At 59.9% G+C, this 16,680-nt stretch overlaps 1 protein-coding gene across 2 annotated transcripts; it reads left to right on the top strand.

Moving 5' to 3' along the window:
- The first annotated feature begins 1,517 nt into the window (after nt 1–1,517).
- Nucleotides 1,518–15,768, top strand: GAREM2 (GRB2 associated regulator of MAPK1 subtype 2). Of its 2 annotated transcripts, XM_087437034.1 has the most exons (6): nt 1,518–1,716; nt 4,674–4,814; nt 9,655–9,785; nt 10,557–11,588; nt 12,556–12,725; nt 13,269–15,768. In XM_087437034.1, the coding sequence occupies exons 1-6, from the start codon at nt 1,605–1,607 to the stop codon at nt 14,293–14,295; spliced, it is 2,613 nt and encodes an 870-aa protein (XP_087293160.1). In that variant the 5' UTR covers nt 1,518–1,604; the 3' UTR covers nt 14,296–15,768. The 2 variants fall into 2 exon arrangements, with proteins under 2 accessions (XP_087293160.1, XP_087293161.1); XM_087437035.1 differs by lacking the exons at nt 1,518–1,716; nt 9,655–9,785 and having other exon boundaries at nt 4,699–4,814.
- The last annotated feature ends 912 nt before the right edge of the window (nt 15,769–16,680 follow it).

The raw sequence follows: 16,680 nt of genomic DNA, 5'->3' as shown, positions 1-16,680 counted from the left end.
TACAGACCCAAGTGAGCTCTGTCCACCTTGGTTACCCCGAGTCACACCTCTGTGGTGGCTGAAGGAAGAGAAAGCCTGAGGGCTGGCTACCCAGCCTTCCCCCAGGGGACAGGCCGTGAGCAGTTCTGTGTGTTGGGCCTTAGCACCAGCTGGAGGCAGGAGGCCTGTGTTCTCAACACAGCTCTCCTTCTTTCCTGCTGTGTGATCTTGGAGCAAAGCATTTCTGCTTTTGGAGTCTCCCTTTCTTTCCTCTGCAGAAGATGGAGGTGGAGCAAGTGATCTGAAGTGTCTCTTCCTGCTGAGAAGTTGAGTTCATCTCATCCGTTGCCATTCCTCTTGGAGCTCAGGTCAGATCATGTGGGATGTCAGTCACCTGGGAAGAGATGGTTTTGTGTGTACCTGTGTGAAGGCCTCGCTGAGGTACTGGCTGAGGACTAGGGTCCACGGAGCCCTTTAAGGACCGGCCTGGGGGCTAAGGCCTACTTCTTGGCGGCCACACGGCCCCTCCACAGTCCTGCACCAGCCCCTGATCACCTGCAGAAGGCGCTGCAGACACATTGAGGGCCAAGGGAGTCCTCCGGCCCTGCGGCCCGGTTGAGGTCACCGTAGCTCCTGGGAAGGGCTTCCCAAGAGGAGCTCCGGAGTAGGAGCCAGAGGGGTTGGAAGGAAGAGGGGAGGAGAGCAGAAGAGGAAGAGCAAATTAGAAGAGAATGAGAGAAGGGTCCGAGGGAGAGGACTCCACCGCCGGTACGTGCCTGAACCTCAGTTTCCTCATTTACAGAACGGGCGGGACCACATACCGTGTGCTGTGTACATGCTGGAGCAATCTGGCTCGCCTGACTTGTGAAAATCGGTGAGAGGGCGCTGGGAATTTGGAAAGTGCTCTGTAGTGGCGCTGAGAGGGTGGTATTAGGCTGCAGTGACAACCAGGGAAGGCAGTAGGATTTGTAGTCAAACCCAGGTTCAAGTCCGGGCTTCCACTTGACCTCTCTGAGCCTCAGTTTGCTCATCCGTGAAATGGGGTTAATGAGGCGGCCTCGCCCGGCTGTGTGAAGCTGGAGGTGACAAATGTCTTAGAGGCAGCGACCGCTGCTGGCATCGCAGCGGCTGAAGTGAGGGCAGGAGCTTTGGGAAGCGGAGCAGGACCGCGGGGGGTGGGCGACGACTCCCGGAGGCCCGGCACGAGCGGGCGAGGAGGCGTCGCTCCGGGCGGGGAAAAGGGGGTCCAGACACACTCGGCGGGGGCTGGGGGAAGGCCGACGCCCACCTCGACCCTGCACATCCCGATTCGCGTCTTCGTTCTCGCTCCAGGCGCCCGTGTGGGCTCCCCCGACCCCGCTGTCACCTGCACGCCCGGGGAGGGCGCGCGAGCCGGCCGCGCGGGGAGGCGGGCCTTGGCGGCGGCGGGCGCGGGCCGGGGGTGGGGGCGGGGCGGGGGCCGGCGCCCCGCGGGAGGCCGGCCACGTGACGCCCGCAGCCCCGGCCGGGCGGCCAGGCGGGGAGCGGCGCGGCGGCCCCGGGAGGTGGCGGCGGGCGCGGGAGCCCGGGCCGCGCGGGACTGGCCGTCGGGGCCCCGGGACGGCGGCCCCGGGGGCGCCCATGCCATGGAGAAGCTGGCGGCCGGGCTGGCCGGCCTGCGCTGGAGCATGGGCGCCTTCCCGCTCGACCTCATCGTCAGCCGCTGCCGCCTGCCCACGCTCGCCTGCCTCGGGCCAGGTACCGCGGGTGCTGGGAAGGGCGGCTGGGGGTCCCCGCGCCCGCGGGGACGTCGGGGACTGTCCCGGCAGGTGCCGGCGGGGCCGGGAGGATGCGGGCCCCGCGCCGCTCCTGGCGCGCCTCCCCCGGAGACCCGGGGCCCACGAGCCGAGGGTCCGCCTCCTCCTGGGCCCCGCGGACGGGGACAGGGACAGAAACCCGGGGCCGGGCCCCGGACAGAGTTTTCCGGCCCAGCTGGAGCCCGGAGCGCGGCCGAGCTGGCGCGCCCGCCCCGTCGGTGCACCCCGTGTCCCCGCCGCCCCTCAGACCCCCGCCAGTGCCGCTCCCCTCTCCGTCCCTTTGTCTCCCGCCTCTCACCTCGATCCTCCCGAATCCCTTGGGCCTCGGACTCTCTTCCCACCCCCGCGGTCCCCCGCCCCGCTCAGCCCCTCTTGGGACCCTTCTCGCACCCTCCTTTCCCGCCCCGGGGAGCAGCGTCCGGTGCCGGGGCGCGCAGGCCACCTCCGAGGGAGGCCTGAACGAGTGAATCCCTCCGGCGGGCGTGCCCCCAAGCCCCTGGCCCTCTCCAACATCTTGCCCCACTTGGCCTTGGGGCCCAGGGGCCTGGGCTGCTCTGCTGATGGGACCGTGCATGGGGGCCCGAGAGGGGACGCCTGGAGGCTGCCCGGAGCGAGGGGTGCCTTTGGGGGAAGGGGGCTGCTTGGCTGGGGGAGGGGCAGGAGCCGCGGCTGGCAGCCAGGCCGGGGGTTTTGTGTGTGAGAAGAATAGGAGTTTGGCCCGCGTTGGCACACTCGCTTCCCTGCATGCTAATGGGGCCCGCGGCCACAGGCTCCTCTCCTCTCTTCTCCGCGGGGCCCGGCAGCGCCTCCTCCGCCCCGCGGCGGCGAGGAGAGGAGTGGGCACAGTGTGCATCAGAGTGTCCGGCGAACGGGCTCCCTGCGAGCGTCCGTGCCCCTGCCGTCGGCAGGAGTGCCCAACATCTTGTTCTCGGGATCGTCAGCCTGTGATCCCGGGACTCTCCGTCAGTCGCAAGGCTGGATGTGTGTAGTGTGACTGGGGGATGCTGGCCCGAGGGTGTGCCTGGTGGCTCCCCACACGTCCTCTTTGGCATCACCCCCTCCTGAGGGTCCCTTCTGAGCCCCTCATTCTGGGCAGGCCTCCTTTGACACTCTGGCACCCCTGTCTTGTCTCCTACTGCTCACCCGTTGTAATAGTCAGTTTATTGTCTTAACTGGGCTGCAGGCTCCTTGAGGGAGGACATCCTGCCTAACAAAGATTGTGGAGGGACTGAATGAATGAATGAGTCAATGAGCAAGTGGTGTGATGGCCCAGCTGTCTGACTGTGATAGTGCTGGCTATGGCTGTGTTCACATGAGTGTGAATATGTGATCAAAAATGTGTCTTGAAGTCTTGAGGGTCCCTGTGTGCCTGTGCATTTGGGAGGTGCCCCTTAGTGGGATCATGGGACTGAGTTGTGTCATTGGGGTGACAAGCCCCTGTCACTGTGGGCAGGTGGCTGTGCTGGCTCAACTGTTGGTGACCATCGCCCGTGGCTGTTGGGGTGCCCTGTGTGGCTGTGGCCCGTCTCCCTGTGGAAGGGCGGGCTGGGCTTAGGAGAGCTCTAAGAGGAGGTTGCAGAGTAGGAGAGCTTCCTCTGCCCCAGGGGGTGAGGAGTTGAGGAGGAAGAGTCAGACCCCCTCCCCAGCACCCAGTGGGAGCTAGGCCCCCCTCACAGGTCCAGAACACATCCTCCCCCCACCCCCCAATAAATGTATACACTTCATGGAGCCTGCAGCCATCAGGGTAAACCATTTCCCATTTGGCTAGGTGGCAGAAATTTAGTAAGTTGTGTCTGAGGCTGGGAAGGAGGCCTCCCCCACCCCCACCCTGCCTACCAGCTGCAGCCAGGAGACGGCTCCACTGGCCTCCTGGAAGCTGGGCCAGCCCCTCCTGCTCCCCTGGAAACCGTTGCTGGGGTTGGAGCCTCTGGGGCCCAGGACCCTCCAAACACCTCTGCCCCAGTGCAGCTTCCCCTAGGCCTAGGCCCCCCTTCTAAATCCACCCCCCTCCTCCAGCCATCGTCACTGTGCTCCAGAGCCTGGGAGAATGAAGGGCCGAGGGAAGGAGAGCCAAGCAGCAGCTCCTCTGAGATGGGTCAGGGAGTATCTGAGACTCTCCCCTCTGCTCTGAGGTCCCCTGAATGCGGGAGACTGCCTGTGGCAGTGGGAGAAATGGAAGAGGCTGCCCACGAGGGAGCTGGGCGTCAGCTCCTCTAAGCCCTGCCGTTCTCCCGACCTGAGTGACCCCTGGGTTTAGGGCAGCCCTCCCAGCTGGGACCCCCAACGGACAGTCCCTCCTTGGCCCTCTCTGTCCCCCCAACAAGGCCCTCCTTGCCAGGCCTAGGCACTGACTTGGGGGCTGAGAATTCTGCTGGAGATTTCCAGTGGTTCTGAGGCCCAGCTCCAGCGTCTGTGGCTCAGTAAATCTCTCTTCCTCACCCCACCCCTAGCTGGTTTGCCGCTCCGTCCGCGAGAGCCCCAACACCCTCCACTCAGTGCCTCACACTTGGCCTGTATTCTCTGTTCACATGTCTTGCCACCTCCCCATGGGCTGAAGGGCTCCTGGAGGGCAGGAGCTGGGCTGCTCTGCTGGGAGCTCCTGGCCCCAGCACGGGGCCTGGGACAGCAGACAGTCCAACTGAATGATGAATGAAGGACAGCGGCTAGGCTGGTTGCTGGGGCCCCACTGGGAGAGAGAGGGGGCCTAACTCAGCCCCAAGGCCACAGCTGGCAGCCTGCCTGTCCCTTGAGCATTGCTGACCTGGGCAGGGATCATGGGGAGCTGTCCCTGGGCGGGGGCTTGATGAGGAGGTGAGGAGGTCACCCTGCCTATTCTGTCTCTCCTCCTGATGTTCTCTTGTTCTTTCCTTCCTCTGCTATCCTCCTTGCCCCTCCCAGGGGAGTATGCAGAGGGCGTCAGTGAGCGAGACATCCTGCTCATTCACTCCTGCCGCCAGTGGACAACGGTGACCGCCCACACCCTGGAAGAGGGCCACTACGTCATTGGGCCCAAGATCGACATCCCCCTGCAGTACCCAGGTGTGCCCAGCCAGGGACGGATGGCATAAAGCCGATGGGTGGTGTAGGCAGGAGGGTGGGGGTGGGGAAGTCTTGGGGGAAGCTGTTGGTGACCAGCCTTTCCTTGGCGGCACAGGGGTGAACAACGACATGGCTGGCGGGGTAGTGATTAGGGTTAGGGTTAGAGTTAGGGCCCAGTGGCTTTCATACTGTTCAGTGAGCCCTGGGTTTCTGGTTGCAAACCTTTGTTTCACATTTTATTTTAAAATAGATTTTAAACTAATGATTAAAAAGATACCCACACCCTCAAATTGCTACAAATCAAACCATAACCCTAACTAGAGACCCCCGGTGTGGACCACGAGCTGCCTCATTAACCCTTTTTTGTAAGACCCTCAAAGAGAACATCTCCTGCCAGGATCTTCTCAGTATTTTGCAATCAAAACACTTCAGACACAAAGGGATGCTCAGCCTGATTATATGGCTGCATCTGTCAGCTCTAATCCTGTTTTTCCCAATTTTTGTGTTAAACTCATCATTTTCATTGATTGACTTTACAAGTGAATGTTAAATTTTAGACTTTTAAATAAGATTATGCTAATGAACTTCAACTTTTATCTGTTTTATATATGATGTTGATGCCCTACATAAGATTTTGTTTAAAGAAAGGATTCTGCTGCTAAAAAGAAGAAAATACAGCCCTTTAATTTTACACATGATGAAACAGAGGGCCTAGGAAGGGAAGCGACTTGCCCAGAGTCACGCAGGCAGCAGAGTGGGGGCTAGAACCCTGGGATCTTATCTCCTGGGCTGGTGCCTGCTGTGCCATACCAGGAATGCAGAATTGTTCTCCCCTGTATGGGGGGATGCGAGTCTGTGGCCCCATCCCAGAGATGCCCCCATGCGAGCCCAGGATCCCACAGCGTTCCAGACCTTGGGCTGAGCATTTTCATCATTTCATCCCCATGGCAGCCCCATGAGAAAGTCCTCTCAACTCCATGTAACTCACAAGGGAACTGAGGCTCCAGGAGCTTCAGGAGCTTGTCCAGTTCTGTGTTGGGAACCCTTTGAGCTGGGAAGGCTCACAGTCTCTTCCTCCCAGGTACTGCTGCTCCCCATCTGGCCCTGCCTGGGTCTCCCCTGAGCCAGTGGGACAGGAGGAGGCCCTTTACAGGGCTTCTGCTCTTTACAACAACCCCGTGAAGTTGGCACCCCCTAGCCCCCACACCCCATTTAAAAGATGAGGAAATTCTCTCCAGTGTCTCTCCAATCTGGGGTTCTGTCCTGGGCCTGCAGCCCTGAGGGGGCCTGCCCAAGCTAGAAACTTCCAGCATCAGTATCTGGCATGGTCCAGGGAGAGGTCCCAGGTCGTCTTCTTGGGCTAAAAAAGCAAAGATTAGAAAAATCCCTCACTGACAGAAATGTGACTTCAAGGACAGTGCCATTTGAGTTGTGTCATTAAAAGTCTGAGAAACCAAGGCACAGAGCCTCCACGGGAACTTCGGGTCCAGGGGGCGCCTAGCCTTTTCCGCTCTCGCTTTTGGTGCCCCCTGAGCGCATGTGTAAGGTGGCGGTCACGGGTGACAGCTGGCCTGCAGGGGTGCCACATCCCCGTCTCCATCTTTCCGGTGGGCGGCTCCCGCCTGGTGGGGGCGGGGAGGCTGAGGCCCCCTAGGAGGGGGAGGGGCCGGGCCGCGGCTCCGCGCTGGTTCCTCCTAATGAATTAATAATAGAGTGGCGGGGCGGCCGGCTGCGGACCGCGGAGAGAGCCCCCGCGGAGGGGAGGAGGGGGGCGCCCCGCGCCGGGTGGCGCTTGTGACCGAGTGTCCAGGCCCCGGCCCACGCCCGGGGAGTCCGGAGACCTGGCTCCTCTGAGACCGCCCCCTGCGGCCCTGCCCGAGGGCCCAGCCGGCCTCAGTCCCAGCGGTGCCCTTCCTTGTGAGTTAAGCAGGATGCTTCCATTTTACAGGTGGGAAAACTGAAGCCCAGAGAGATTAAATAATTTGGCCAAGGTCACACAGCTGGTTGGTGGCAGAGCTGGGATTCAACGTCTGTGCCTTTACCCATCGTTCTTTATGGAGCGGCCGCTCTGGGTCGGGGGCTAGGAGGAGGGGTGATAAAGAAGGCTGCTTCAGGCTGAAAGGCACGGTCAGGGCAGCACGAGTGCGTCCTGGAAGGCAAGCACAGGGAGGAGGAGGGGAGGCCAGGGCGGGGCAGGTCCCCAGAGCCGCGAGGACCTCCGGGCTCACGTAGGGGGAGGCAGGAGAGGAAGCTGCCCCGGAGGGGCTGCAGGAGGAGGAAGAGGCTTCCAGGGGCCTCAGCATCACTCCCGGGAGGTCTCCCTTCCTTCCTCCGGCAGTAATGACCTGTGCTGGGCTCCAGGCTGCAGCGGAGGGGCGGTGCTGCTGCCATGGTTACATCGATCTTCCCTGCCACATCCTCCCCCGGCTCCAGCCCCGACTTGGCTCCAGCTCTCCCCACAGGGGGCAGCGGGCATTTCTCCCTGCCTGGCTGCTTGTGGTTGGGGGGTTTGTGTGTGGATATGGGAGAGGAGACGGGATGAAGGAAGGGGCTACTCATTGCTGATGGCAGCAGACCTGCGACTCCTGCTTGCTGATCTCCAGACCACTGCTGTTGCTGGGCCCCCTCCCCAGTTTATCCCTGCTGCCCTCCAGGCTGCCACACATCTGAGGCCTCTTCCCAGCAGGGTCTCAGAGTTGTTAAGGCAGGAGGGGGGGCTTCCTTCAGCTTTCTTCTGGGCATTGTCCCTCCTCATTCTTGGCTCTCCTTTTTCTTCCTGCTGCTAGATGTCGATGCTGCAGGCTCTACGCTTGGCCCTCTGCTCTTCAGACCCTGCACGAGGGGGGTCTCAGTCTGGGTTTCTGGCTGGGCTTTGGGGGCTCCAGGACAGAATGTTGTGTGTATTCATGGCTAGCACTACACTTAGGACATTTTTCTGGGAAGAGGGTCCCCAAAGGGTTAAAGTCTTCCTTTTCCCTGAGCCACCTTACCTGCCCCACAGCTAAAGCTGCCCCTTGTGGCCTGGTGACCTTCAGTCTGTCACTTTTGACCAGGCATCCCCAAGCCCTGCACCCACACGCTCACCTCCCTAGGAGCACCACCTGGGGGCCCCCCACTTGGTCTCCCTGGGATCGGCTCCTGTTCCTTCTAGGTTCCCAGTTTTGGTTAACAGCTCTGCCATCTCCGTTTCTGACTAGCCTGGTGGCCCAAGTCCCTTCCTCCCCTGCCCACCCCTCATCAGTCCCCAGTCTGATGAGTCTCTCTTCCGTGCACCTCTTGGTCTGCTCCTTTTTGCTCTTCCCTCAGTCACTGCCCCGGCTCTTCACCAGAACCCGTTACTGGGTTATTTACCTGAATAGTCTCCTGTTATCTTATAGAGTTCAACTTGGATCTTGGTATTTTCTTGCTCAGAATGCTCCAGTGGGTCTCATTTCTTATGAAATGAAGTCCTACCATATGCCATTCAGAGCCTTCATAACCCAGTTGCTGTCTACACCCTGTCATCACCCTCCTCCTGTCCTGCCCTGCAGGCACTCACCATTTCGGGTAGGCAGTCTGCTTTGGTGGCTCTGTGTCTTTCCTCGTCCATTCTGTAAAACTCTTTTCATTCTTAAGGCCCCTCAGACTGTCAGGCAGGTTTCCCCCAACTCAGTGGTTCTCTAGCTCTTTCCTTGTGAGTCTGTTGTAGCACTTGTCACATCTGCCATTGTTGGGTGCTCACTGTCACACCCCTATATCTGGATTTCCTTGAGGGCAGACTGTTTTACCCAGATTTGTACCCTCTGTCGGGTCTAGTCCAGGGTCTGGCACATAGTGGGGGCTCCATAAATGTTTGTGGAATGAATAATGAAATGTTTGTGGAATGAATGGACCATGACTGAAGCAACCATCAGGAAGACTCCAGAAGCTAAGGAGTCCCCTTGTCTTCTTTGGCCTGTTGTCCCCTCACCTATACTAGATTCTCTTCCTTCTGTGTAAGGCCTGAGAAGAGGCCATCCATCCAGACGCCAGGGAGGTTCACAGCCTGTTTTCATGCTCGTGTAGGTGGCCATATAAAAGGGGTCATTCTTTAAAATCTGTGTCTGCTGGGGACATCTGCTGAGCCAGCAACTGAGGGAGGAGCCCTGGACTGCAGGTTTGGAAGGCCTCGTCTGAGGGCGGCAGCTTTGCTGGGCTCAGGTCAGAGGCCTCTGGGACAGTAGGGCTGGATGTTGGACCAGGGCAGGGTCTGGGAACAGAAGTGGGGTCTGAGCGGCTCTTGCAGGGCCTCCGAGGTCTGGGGCTGAGCCCCTGGTCTGCCCAATGCATCAGTGTGGATCAGCAACCCAAGGTGGATGCATTGGATGCCAGATCCAGGCAGGGCCCAAGATCATCTGCTCCAGCCCCTTCGGATGAGGACCCAGAGAGGGGAAGGGACTTGTCTAGGGTCACAGCAAGTCACAGTGGGGCTGGGACCAAGCTAAGAGCCAGCACCTCCAGTGCCACACTGATGCCTGGTCAGAGGCCAGTTCTGTGTCCACGTGTTTGGATGCCAGTTTGCATTTGGGTTTCTCTGGGCAAGCAGCTGCTAGCCTCTTCACGCACCCACAAGCTCTCCACGGGGTGAGGGCTGGGCTCCAGTTGCTCGGGATCTGTGCTCACCTGCCCGTGGAGACTTGAGCCAGCTGACCAGCCCCTTCCACCCCATGCTAGTGCAGACCTGCTCTTCTGCTCACCTGAGTTCCAGAGGGGCTGGCTGAGATGACGTAGCAAGAGGTAGGGACCATGAGGACTCTCGGGATGCAGGCCAGGCTCCCAGCAAGCAGGCCTGCCCTAGCAGCCTGCGTTCCCTCCTGTGCAGGGAAGTTCAAGCTCCTGGAGCAGGCCCGGGATGTGCGGGAGCCAGTGAGGTACTTCAGCAGTGTGGAGGAGGTGGCCAGTGTCTTCCCTGACCGCATCTTTGTGATGGAAGCCATCACCTTCAGTGTCAAGGTCAGTCCTCCCTGCACCAGCATGGCTCCCCCACGATACCCTTTCCCTGAGGGCAACGCTGACCCTGGTTGGAGTGTTGCCCTTAGCGTCCAGGAGGCAGAAGGTGTCACAGTGTGGCTTCTGGCAGCTCCTCAAGGGCCTTTGGCACAATCTGGCCATGTCAGAAGAGCTGGGTGTATGACCCACCGGGCCAAAGAACTTCCTGGAAAAGGTGGTGAAGCAGGAGGAAGTGTGTGGCGGGTCCTGCCCTGACTTGGAGACCTTTCAGGGCAGCCTGTCCACTGGTAGGGGTGGTGGTTGTGGGGGACACAGAGTGCACAGTCCCCCACTTGGGTACAGAGAGCTCTTTACTGTTTACAAACCCTTTTTTAATCCATCAATTCATTTCTCTTCACAGTAGCCTCGTTGAATGGGTGGAGCATTATTATCGCCCAAATTGTAAAGATAATGATAATAAAAGTTGCCATTTATTGAATATTTTCAAAATATGTCACTGTACCTATAGTCTGTTTAATCCTTACAGCAACTCTTCCAAGTAAGAGTCATTCCATGAGGTAACTAAGGCCCCAAAGGTAACTCATTTAAGGTTGCACAGCCACCCTGTGGCCTCTCCAGGATGGAACGCGGATCTCCCCAGTCCAGGGCTCTTGATCTGGTCTCAGCCCTGGGAAGGCCCCAAGAGGAGGGCTGCCCCCTGGGTCCGGAGGGCCTCGCAGGGCTGGCTTTCTCTGGGGCCCTGGCTAAGGCCTCCCTTATTTCTGGGGTCCCCAGGTGGTGTCGGGCGAGTTCAGCGAGGACAGCGAAGTGTACAACTTCACGCTGCACGCGGGCGACGAGCTCACTCTCATGGGCCAGGCAGAGATCCTGTGCGCCAAGACCACCAAGGAGCGCTCGCGCTTCACCACCCTGCTGCGCAAGCTGGGCCGGGCCGGGGCGCTGGCCGGGGTGGGCGGCGGCGGCCCGGGGGGCGCGGGGGCCGCGGGCGGGGGCGCCAGGCCCATCAAAGGCAAGATGCCCTGCCTCATCTGCATGAACCACCGCACCAACGAGAGCCTGAGCCTGCCCTTCCAGTGCCAGGGCCGCTTCAGCACGCGCAGCCCGCTGGAACTGCAGATGCAGGAGGGCGAGCACACGGTGCGCGCCATCATCGAGCGCGTGCGGCTCCCGGTGAACGTGCTGGTGCCCAGCCGGCCGCCGCGCAACCCCTACGACCTGCACCCGGTGCGGGAGGGCCACTGCTACAAGCTGGTCAGCATCATCTCCAAGACGGTGGTGCTGGGGCTGGCGCTGCGCCGCGAGGGCCCGGCGCCGCTGCACTTCCTGCTGCTCACCGACACGCCGCGCTTCGCGCTGCCGCAGGGCCTGCTGGCCGGGGACCCGCGCGTCGAGCGCCTGGTGCGCGACAGCGCCTCCTACTGCCGCGAGCGCTTCGACCCCGACGAGTACTCCACGGCCGTGCGCGAGGCGCCCGCCGAGCTGGCCGACGACTGCGCCAGCCCGCGCCGCGCGCGCCTCTGCTTGCCCGCGCCCCCGCGCGGCCCCGCGCCCGCCCGCGCCCCCGGCCCGCCCGGCGACGGCGACCAGGAGTACGTGAGCCCCGACTGGGCCAGCGCTCCCGAGCCCGCCGCGCCGCCCGCCGAGATCCCCTACGAGGAGCTGTGGACGCACCAGGCGGCCGAGGGTCTGGCCGAGGGCAGGGCCCGGCCGCCGCCGGGGCCCGACCTCATCTCCTTCGGGGCCGCCGGGCCGCCCCGCCTGGAGCGCGAGGCGCCGCCGCCTCCCGTACCCCCCAAATCCGAGGCGGTGAGTGGACGCGGTGGAGGCGAGAAGGGAGGGAGCCAGGGCGCTGAGCTCTGTGGGCTCTGCCCTCCAGGGAGGTGGCCCGCCAGGGGGCAAGGTTTGGGCCTGGAAAGCAAGTTCTTGGCCCAGCCTTGGTGTCTCGGCCTCCAGCCCCTGGAGTGTGTGGCAGAGGGAGGCAGAGGTGTGGGGGAAGAGGAGAAGGAAAAGGGGAAGGAGAGGCAGGAGCCTTTGTAGTATGGCAGACCAGGGATGGTAGCTTTGGGAGTTGTGGGACAAAAAGGCCAGTGGTCCCTAGCCCCAGAGAATTTGGGATGAGCCTAGAAGAGCGTCACCCAGAAGGTTCCACAGAACAGGAGTCCTTTAAGTTGTCCAGTGAAAGGAAGGTTCCATGGTGAAATAAGTATAGAAAATGTGCGTATGGTTTTCAGGCCTCCCCCTCCTCTCACTTTGGAGCCACAGAACATTGGTATATTAAAGGCTCTGAGAAGTCCTGCAGTGAGGAAACGTTTTTATCTGTGTTGAGCACAGAATTTCCCAACCATACTTGTCCACAGAATATGGACAACACCTGTTAACATCCTGTGGCGTCCACTTTGAGTATTTGAACTATAAGGAAGGAATCCATATGACAGATATTTTTCCTTCCCTTTCTCCCCCCATCATACCTTTTTCCTCTTCTTTCTCTCCTTTTCCCTGAGGAGGGAATGTGTCTGCTTATCTGATTGTTTTTGGTCTACTTCTTTATTCTTTTTCTTACATTCATGATGGATTTCCAAGGCCATAGGAGACAGTGTATGTGTTGTGGGTTCTTGAGTGAAACAGGCTGGACAGACTGGAAGGGGTGGGGTGGTGGGTGGCTGGGAGAGGAGTGGGGTGTAAGGCAAGGCAGCCTCTTGGCAAAGTGGGGCAGAGTGTCAGTCCCGGACACCCCCTGGGGACAGGGGGTGGACTCCTGGCCCTCTGCTTGCAGGTGAAGGAGGAGTGCCGCCTGCTCAATGCGCCCCCTGTGCCTCCCCGCGGGGGCAATGGCAGTGGCTGGCTCTCGGGCAGCCCCCCGGTGCCCCCACGCTTCCCTAAGCTGCAGCCTGTCCACTCTCCCAGCTCCAGCCTCTCCTACTACTCCTCTGGCCTCCAGGATGGGTGAGTCCCTTCCTTCTCTTAGTCCTGGGTCCTCCCAAGGTGGATTGAGGCAGGGAGGGGAGCCAGTGCTGAGGAGGAGGAAGACCGCAGGCCTGGGGTTTCAGAGGGTGCAGGTCTCCGAACAGTAGCCGAGGGAGAGGGATTGGGGTCCGGGGCCCCGGGGCCTGGGGCTCAGTGCCTTGCTCTTCACCTTCCTGTGTCACTTTGCTTCTTTCCTAAAGGATGAGGATTGGATGGGAGCATTGCTCTGGTTCCCTCTAGACTGGGATCTGCCACAGGGTGGAGTGGTGCCTGCTATTTTAAAATTTTTATGTAATTTAGTTTAGTTTAATTTTTCTTGCGATGGGGGATTCCAGAGGAAAGACTAGGGCAATCCCAGAGGTCTCAGGCCTTGGGGGCTGGGGTACAGGCCGGTGTTGCTGAGATCAGGGTGGTGGCCTTTGTGACCTGGTAGAGCAGTGGTTGGCTGTGTCGTGTGACCCTGCCTCGTCTCCCTCTTGCTCTGCCTTACCCTTCCACGCGTGTCTGTCTCTCTGCCCACAGGGCAGGTTCCCGCAGTGGCAGTGGCTCTCCATCACCGGATGCCTACTCCCTCTATTGCTACCCATGCACCTGGGGAGACTGCAAGGTGGGCGAGTCTTCCAGCCGCCCACCCCCGGGACCCTTGCCCTCAACCACACAGCCCAGCCAGGCCTCCCGGGCCCTTGCAGAGCCCCTGAGCAGTCGAGCTGCCTCCCTCTTGGGGGCCGACACCCCTGTCAAGGCCTACCACAGCTGCCCGCCTCTGTTCAGGCCTTCTCACCCCCAGAAACGCTTTGCTCCGTTTGGAGCTCTCAATCCCTTTTCGGGGCCTGCTTACCCCTCAGGCCCTTCAGCGGCTTCCTCTTCTGGGCCCACAGCCACCTCGGGTTCCCTGGCTACCTCCAGCCCTGCTTATTCCCCAGGCCCAGGCTCGCCAGGCCAGGCCTATTCAGCTGCTCCCACCTCCTGTCCCACTTCCTCCTCCTCTTCCTCTGAGTGGCAGGAACCAGGCCTGGAGCCCTTTGATCCTTTTGAGCTGGGGCAGGGTGGTTCTCCTGAGCCTGAGCTGCTGCGCTGTCAGGAGCCCAGAGCTGTGGGGGCAGCAGGCCCTGGACCTGGCCTTTCGCCACTTGGACCCCCCAAGGCCTTTGAACCTGAAGGTTTGGTGCTGCGGCAGGTTCCTGCCCCCCTGTCACCAGCGGCCCTCCAGGGGCCCGAGGCAGGCGGAGCACGACTCCTCCTCACCCAAGGGCGTCTAGAAGGGCCTCCTGCCAGTCCCCGGGATGGGGTGACAGGCTGGGGAGGCCGGGATGCCTGCCCCTGGCAGCCCCCTGCTGACCTGTCTGCCCTCTCCCTGGAGGAGGTCTCTCGAAGTCTGCGTTTCATTGGGCTCTCAGAGGACGTGGTGAGCTTCTTTGCCCGAGAACGCATTGATGGCAGCATCTTTGTGCAGCTCAGTGAGGACATCTTGGCAGACGACTTCCACCTCACCAAGCTGCAGGTCAAGAAGATCATGCAGTTCATCAAAGGCTGGCGGCCCAAGATCTGACCTTCCCAGCTTTAGCTGCACAACTGGAATGCTGGCATGGGGGCCCTGGGGGCCAGCCATGGGTCTGCAGGGGGACAGCACCTCCAGAGGCAGGGCCTGCCTGTGGGGAGAATCTATGCCAAGACTGAGGCTGCTAGGCAGCCACTCAGTCCAAGGGAGACACACTTGAAATGGAGTTCTCTGGGGCCAGATCCCCGCACGGGGACGTCTTGCCTTTGAGTGTGCAGAGTACGTGGAGAGGAGGCTGGAGGCACAGGTGTGCACCCCAGCCTGGTGACACATTGCTGCAGTTCCCATGAGGGGCATCAACAGCTGGCTTGCATGGTGACCTAACACCTTCCCATGCCCTGCTAGAGCTTCACGGACATCTTGCACTTCTCAAGCGCGTAGGTTCAGGTTAGAGACAGGGAAGGAGGTGGTCCATAATTTAAGCACAAATTCCCCAACTGCCCTCTCTCCTCTGTGCTCTGTGGGCTGCTGGCCTAAGCTGCCCCAGAGTCGGGGTGCTGATTTCTCTATCTCTGGGATGCCCTTCCTTTCCTCCTCTACTCCACCACGAGTTAGTTAGGTCCCTGGCCCTGAGCACAGGTGTATCAAGTACAAGCCTTGCCACTGCACCTCAGAGGCCCCACCTCTGGGTTTTGGTTCGTGGGTGACGACTTTGGAAGAGCACAGCTCTGCTGTTGACCTACTCATCTGGTTAGGGAGGCAGATGCTCCCTGACGTCTCTAGTGCCCTGGCTTCTGCCCTGAGCTCACTGCAACCAGCCCTCCATCCTGCCAGGTTGGGTCCAGTCTGCGAAGACTCTGACTCAATGGAAGAGCAGGTCAATTGAGGTCAGCTGCTCCTTGATTCAGAGTCAAGTGGCCTTCAGTTACTGCCACTTCCACCCGCCTCCTACTCCCATCACTTGACTCGGGCAAACACTTGGTGTCCTTCCCTGGTTTTCTGTCACTGGCACAGGTGGGACGGGTGGGAAAGAGAAAGCACAGAAGCTTGGGAAAACCTGTCTTTTTCCCTCCTCCTGGAGCTCAGTCCTCCTGTCCTTGTTCACTGTTTCAAATCAGGTCTCTGTGCCCTAGAGCTCACGCATTGTGATCTGCTTGGTGCCCAGAGCGGGTTGGCTGTTGCGTACAACCACCTACCCGCCCTGTGCTGTTCCCTGTCTCACCTGCCTGGAGCCACTGATTCTTCTCGTGCCCACTGGCGTCAGGCCTGAGGTGCCAGCCTTCTCTTCTGCCTTACCTAGCCTACCTGGATATTTATTTCCTCCGTTTTTCTATCTTAAGAGTAGTGAGGCTCTGCTGGAGCTCATGCCCCAAGCAGGCTGCCTCAGCTCTGAGGGAGGGGAGTCAGGAAGCAGAGCACAGAAGCTGCGATGCTGAGACATTAGGTTTCCTTGCCAGTCACTTAATGAATCCTCAAGGACTAGTGAAATAAATGCTAGACCACTGAAGAAGAGTGCCACTGGAATTCTGGGTGTCAGCTCCTTTCTTCTTTTGGAGGGCCATGGGACCAACAGGCACAATGTGTATGCTCTGGGCAGAAGAGGACTTTGGAATGGTGTGTGCATGCAGCTCATTCTTATGTTCCAGAGGCAGCTGGTAGTGCCGATCCTCATTCCTTTCTGAGAGCCCCTCCCCAGCCCCTACAAGCACCTTCCAACTCCCACTAACATTTCAGCATAACTCACAGCTACCTAGTGCTGCATAGTAGAAAGACCAGACTTCAAAGCTCCATGCCATTAGCCAGGGCCCAAGTTTAATTTCCTGCACTGGCCAAATGCCTGCCTTGAGGCTCTCTCAGACCCCCACATTTAGAAGCTGTTAATGGCCTTAGTGTAGAGGATCAGTTCTCTACCTTCTACTGGTCATCTGAAAACCCCCACTCAGAGATGACTTGGTTTGAGAGTCTGACGGCCTGGCAGCCAGCTGTGAGTGTTTAGTAGGGCCAGAGCTAAGCCCTCTGCCTGCCAGTCCTGCAACAGCTGGGCCCCGGGGAATAGCTGAGGTACTCGCAACTGGAGCAGGGGCAGGAGTCATCGGTACTGTCTCAGAGCTCAGAAAGCCCAGTGTGATGGGACTTGATTTATGATTCTGCACACACTCAGCATGGGTCCTTCTGCCAGACCCAGTTAGTTAGGAGCCTCAAAATTGTTTACCCAGACTGGGCTCTGCTTCTGCCAGAACACAAGTATAGGAACTTTCCACACCAGAGGGGAGTGGAGCTATCAGAGCAGAGGTTGACTCAGCATTCCTAGTACTGCTCACACATGTGGCCTCTGATCATTGTGCAGGCACCTTCCATCTTCCGTGCTCTGGGGCAGCCAAGAAGTGCAGGACATATTGACCAGGAAAATGTTATCTCCTCTACTTAACCCCATTG

The sequence above is a fragment of the Ceratotherium simum genome, chromosome 11, assembly GCF_057802395.1.
Source record: "Ceratotherium simum simum isolate JZ-2026a chromosome 11, ASM5780239v1, whole genome shotgun sequence".
NCBI classification, from domain to species: Eukaryota; Metazoa; Chordata; class Mammalia; order Perissodactyla; family Rhinocerotidae; genus Ceratotherium; species Ceratotherium simum.
Note: the sequence above shows the minus strand (reverse complement) of the source record. Positions and strands in the feature narration are given on the sequence as shown.

Bases quoted from the DNA above. Each gene is read 5' to 3' on its own strand.
- GAREM2 (XM_087437034.1), top strand. From the start codon at position 1,605: ATGGAGAAGCTGGCGGCCGGGCTGGCCGGCCTGCGCTGGAGCATGGGC. The intron at 1,717-4,673 runs GTACCGCGGGTG...TGCCCCTCCCAG, and splicing joins GCTCGCCTGCCTCGGGCCAG to GGGAGTATGCAGAGGGCGTC. The intron at 4,815-9,654 runs GTGTGCCCAGCC...CCTCCTGTGCAG, and splicing joins CATCCCCCTGCAGTACCCAG to GGAAGTTCAAGCTCCTGGAG.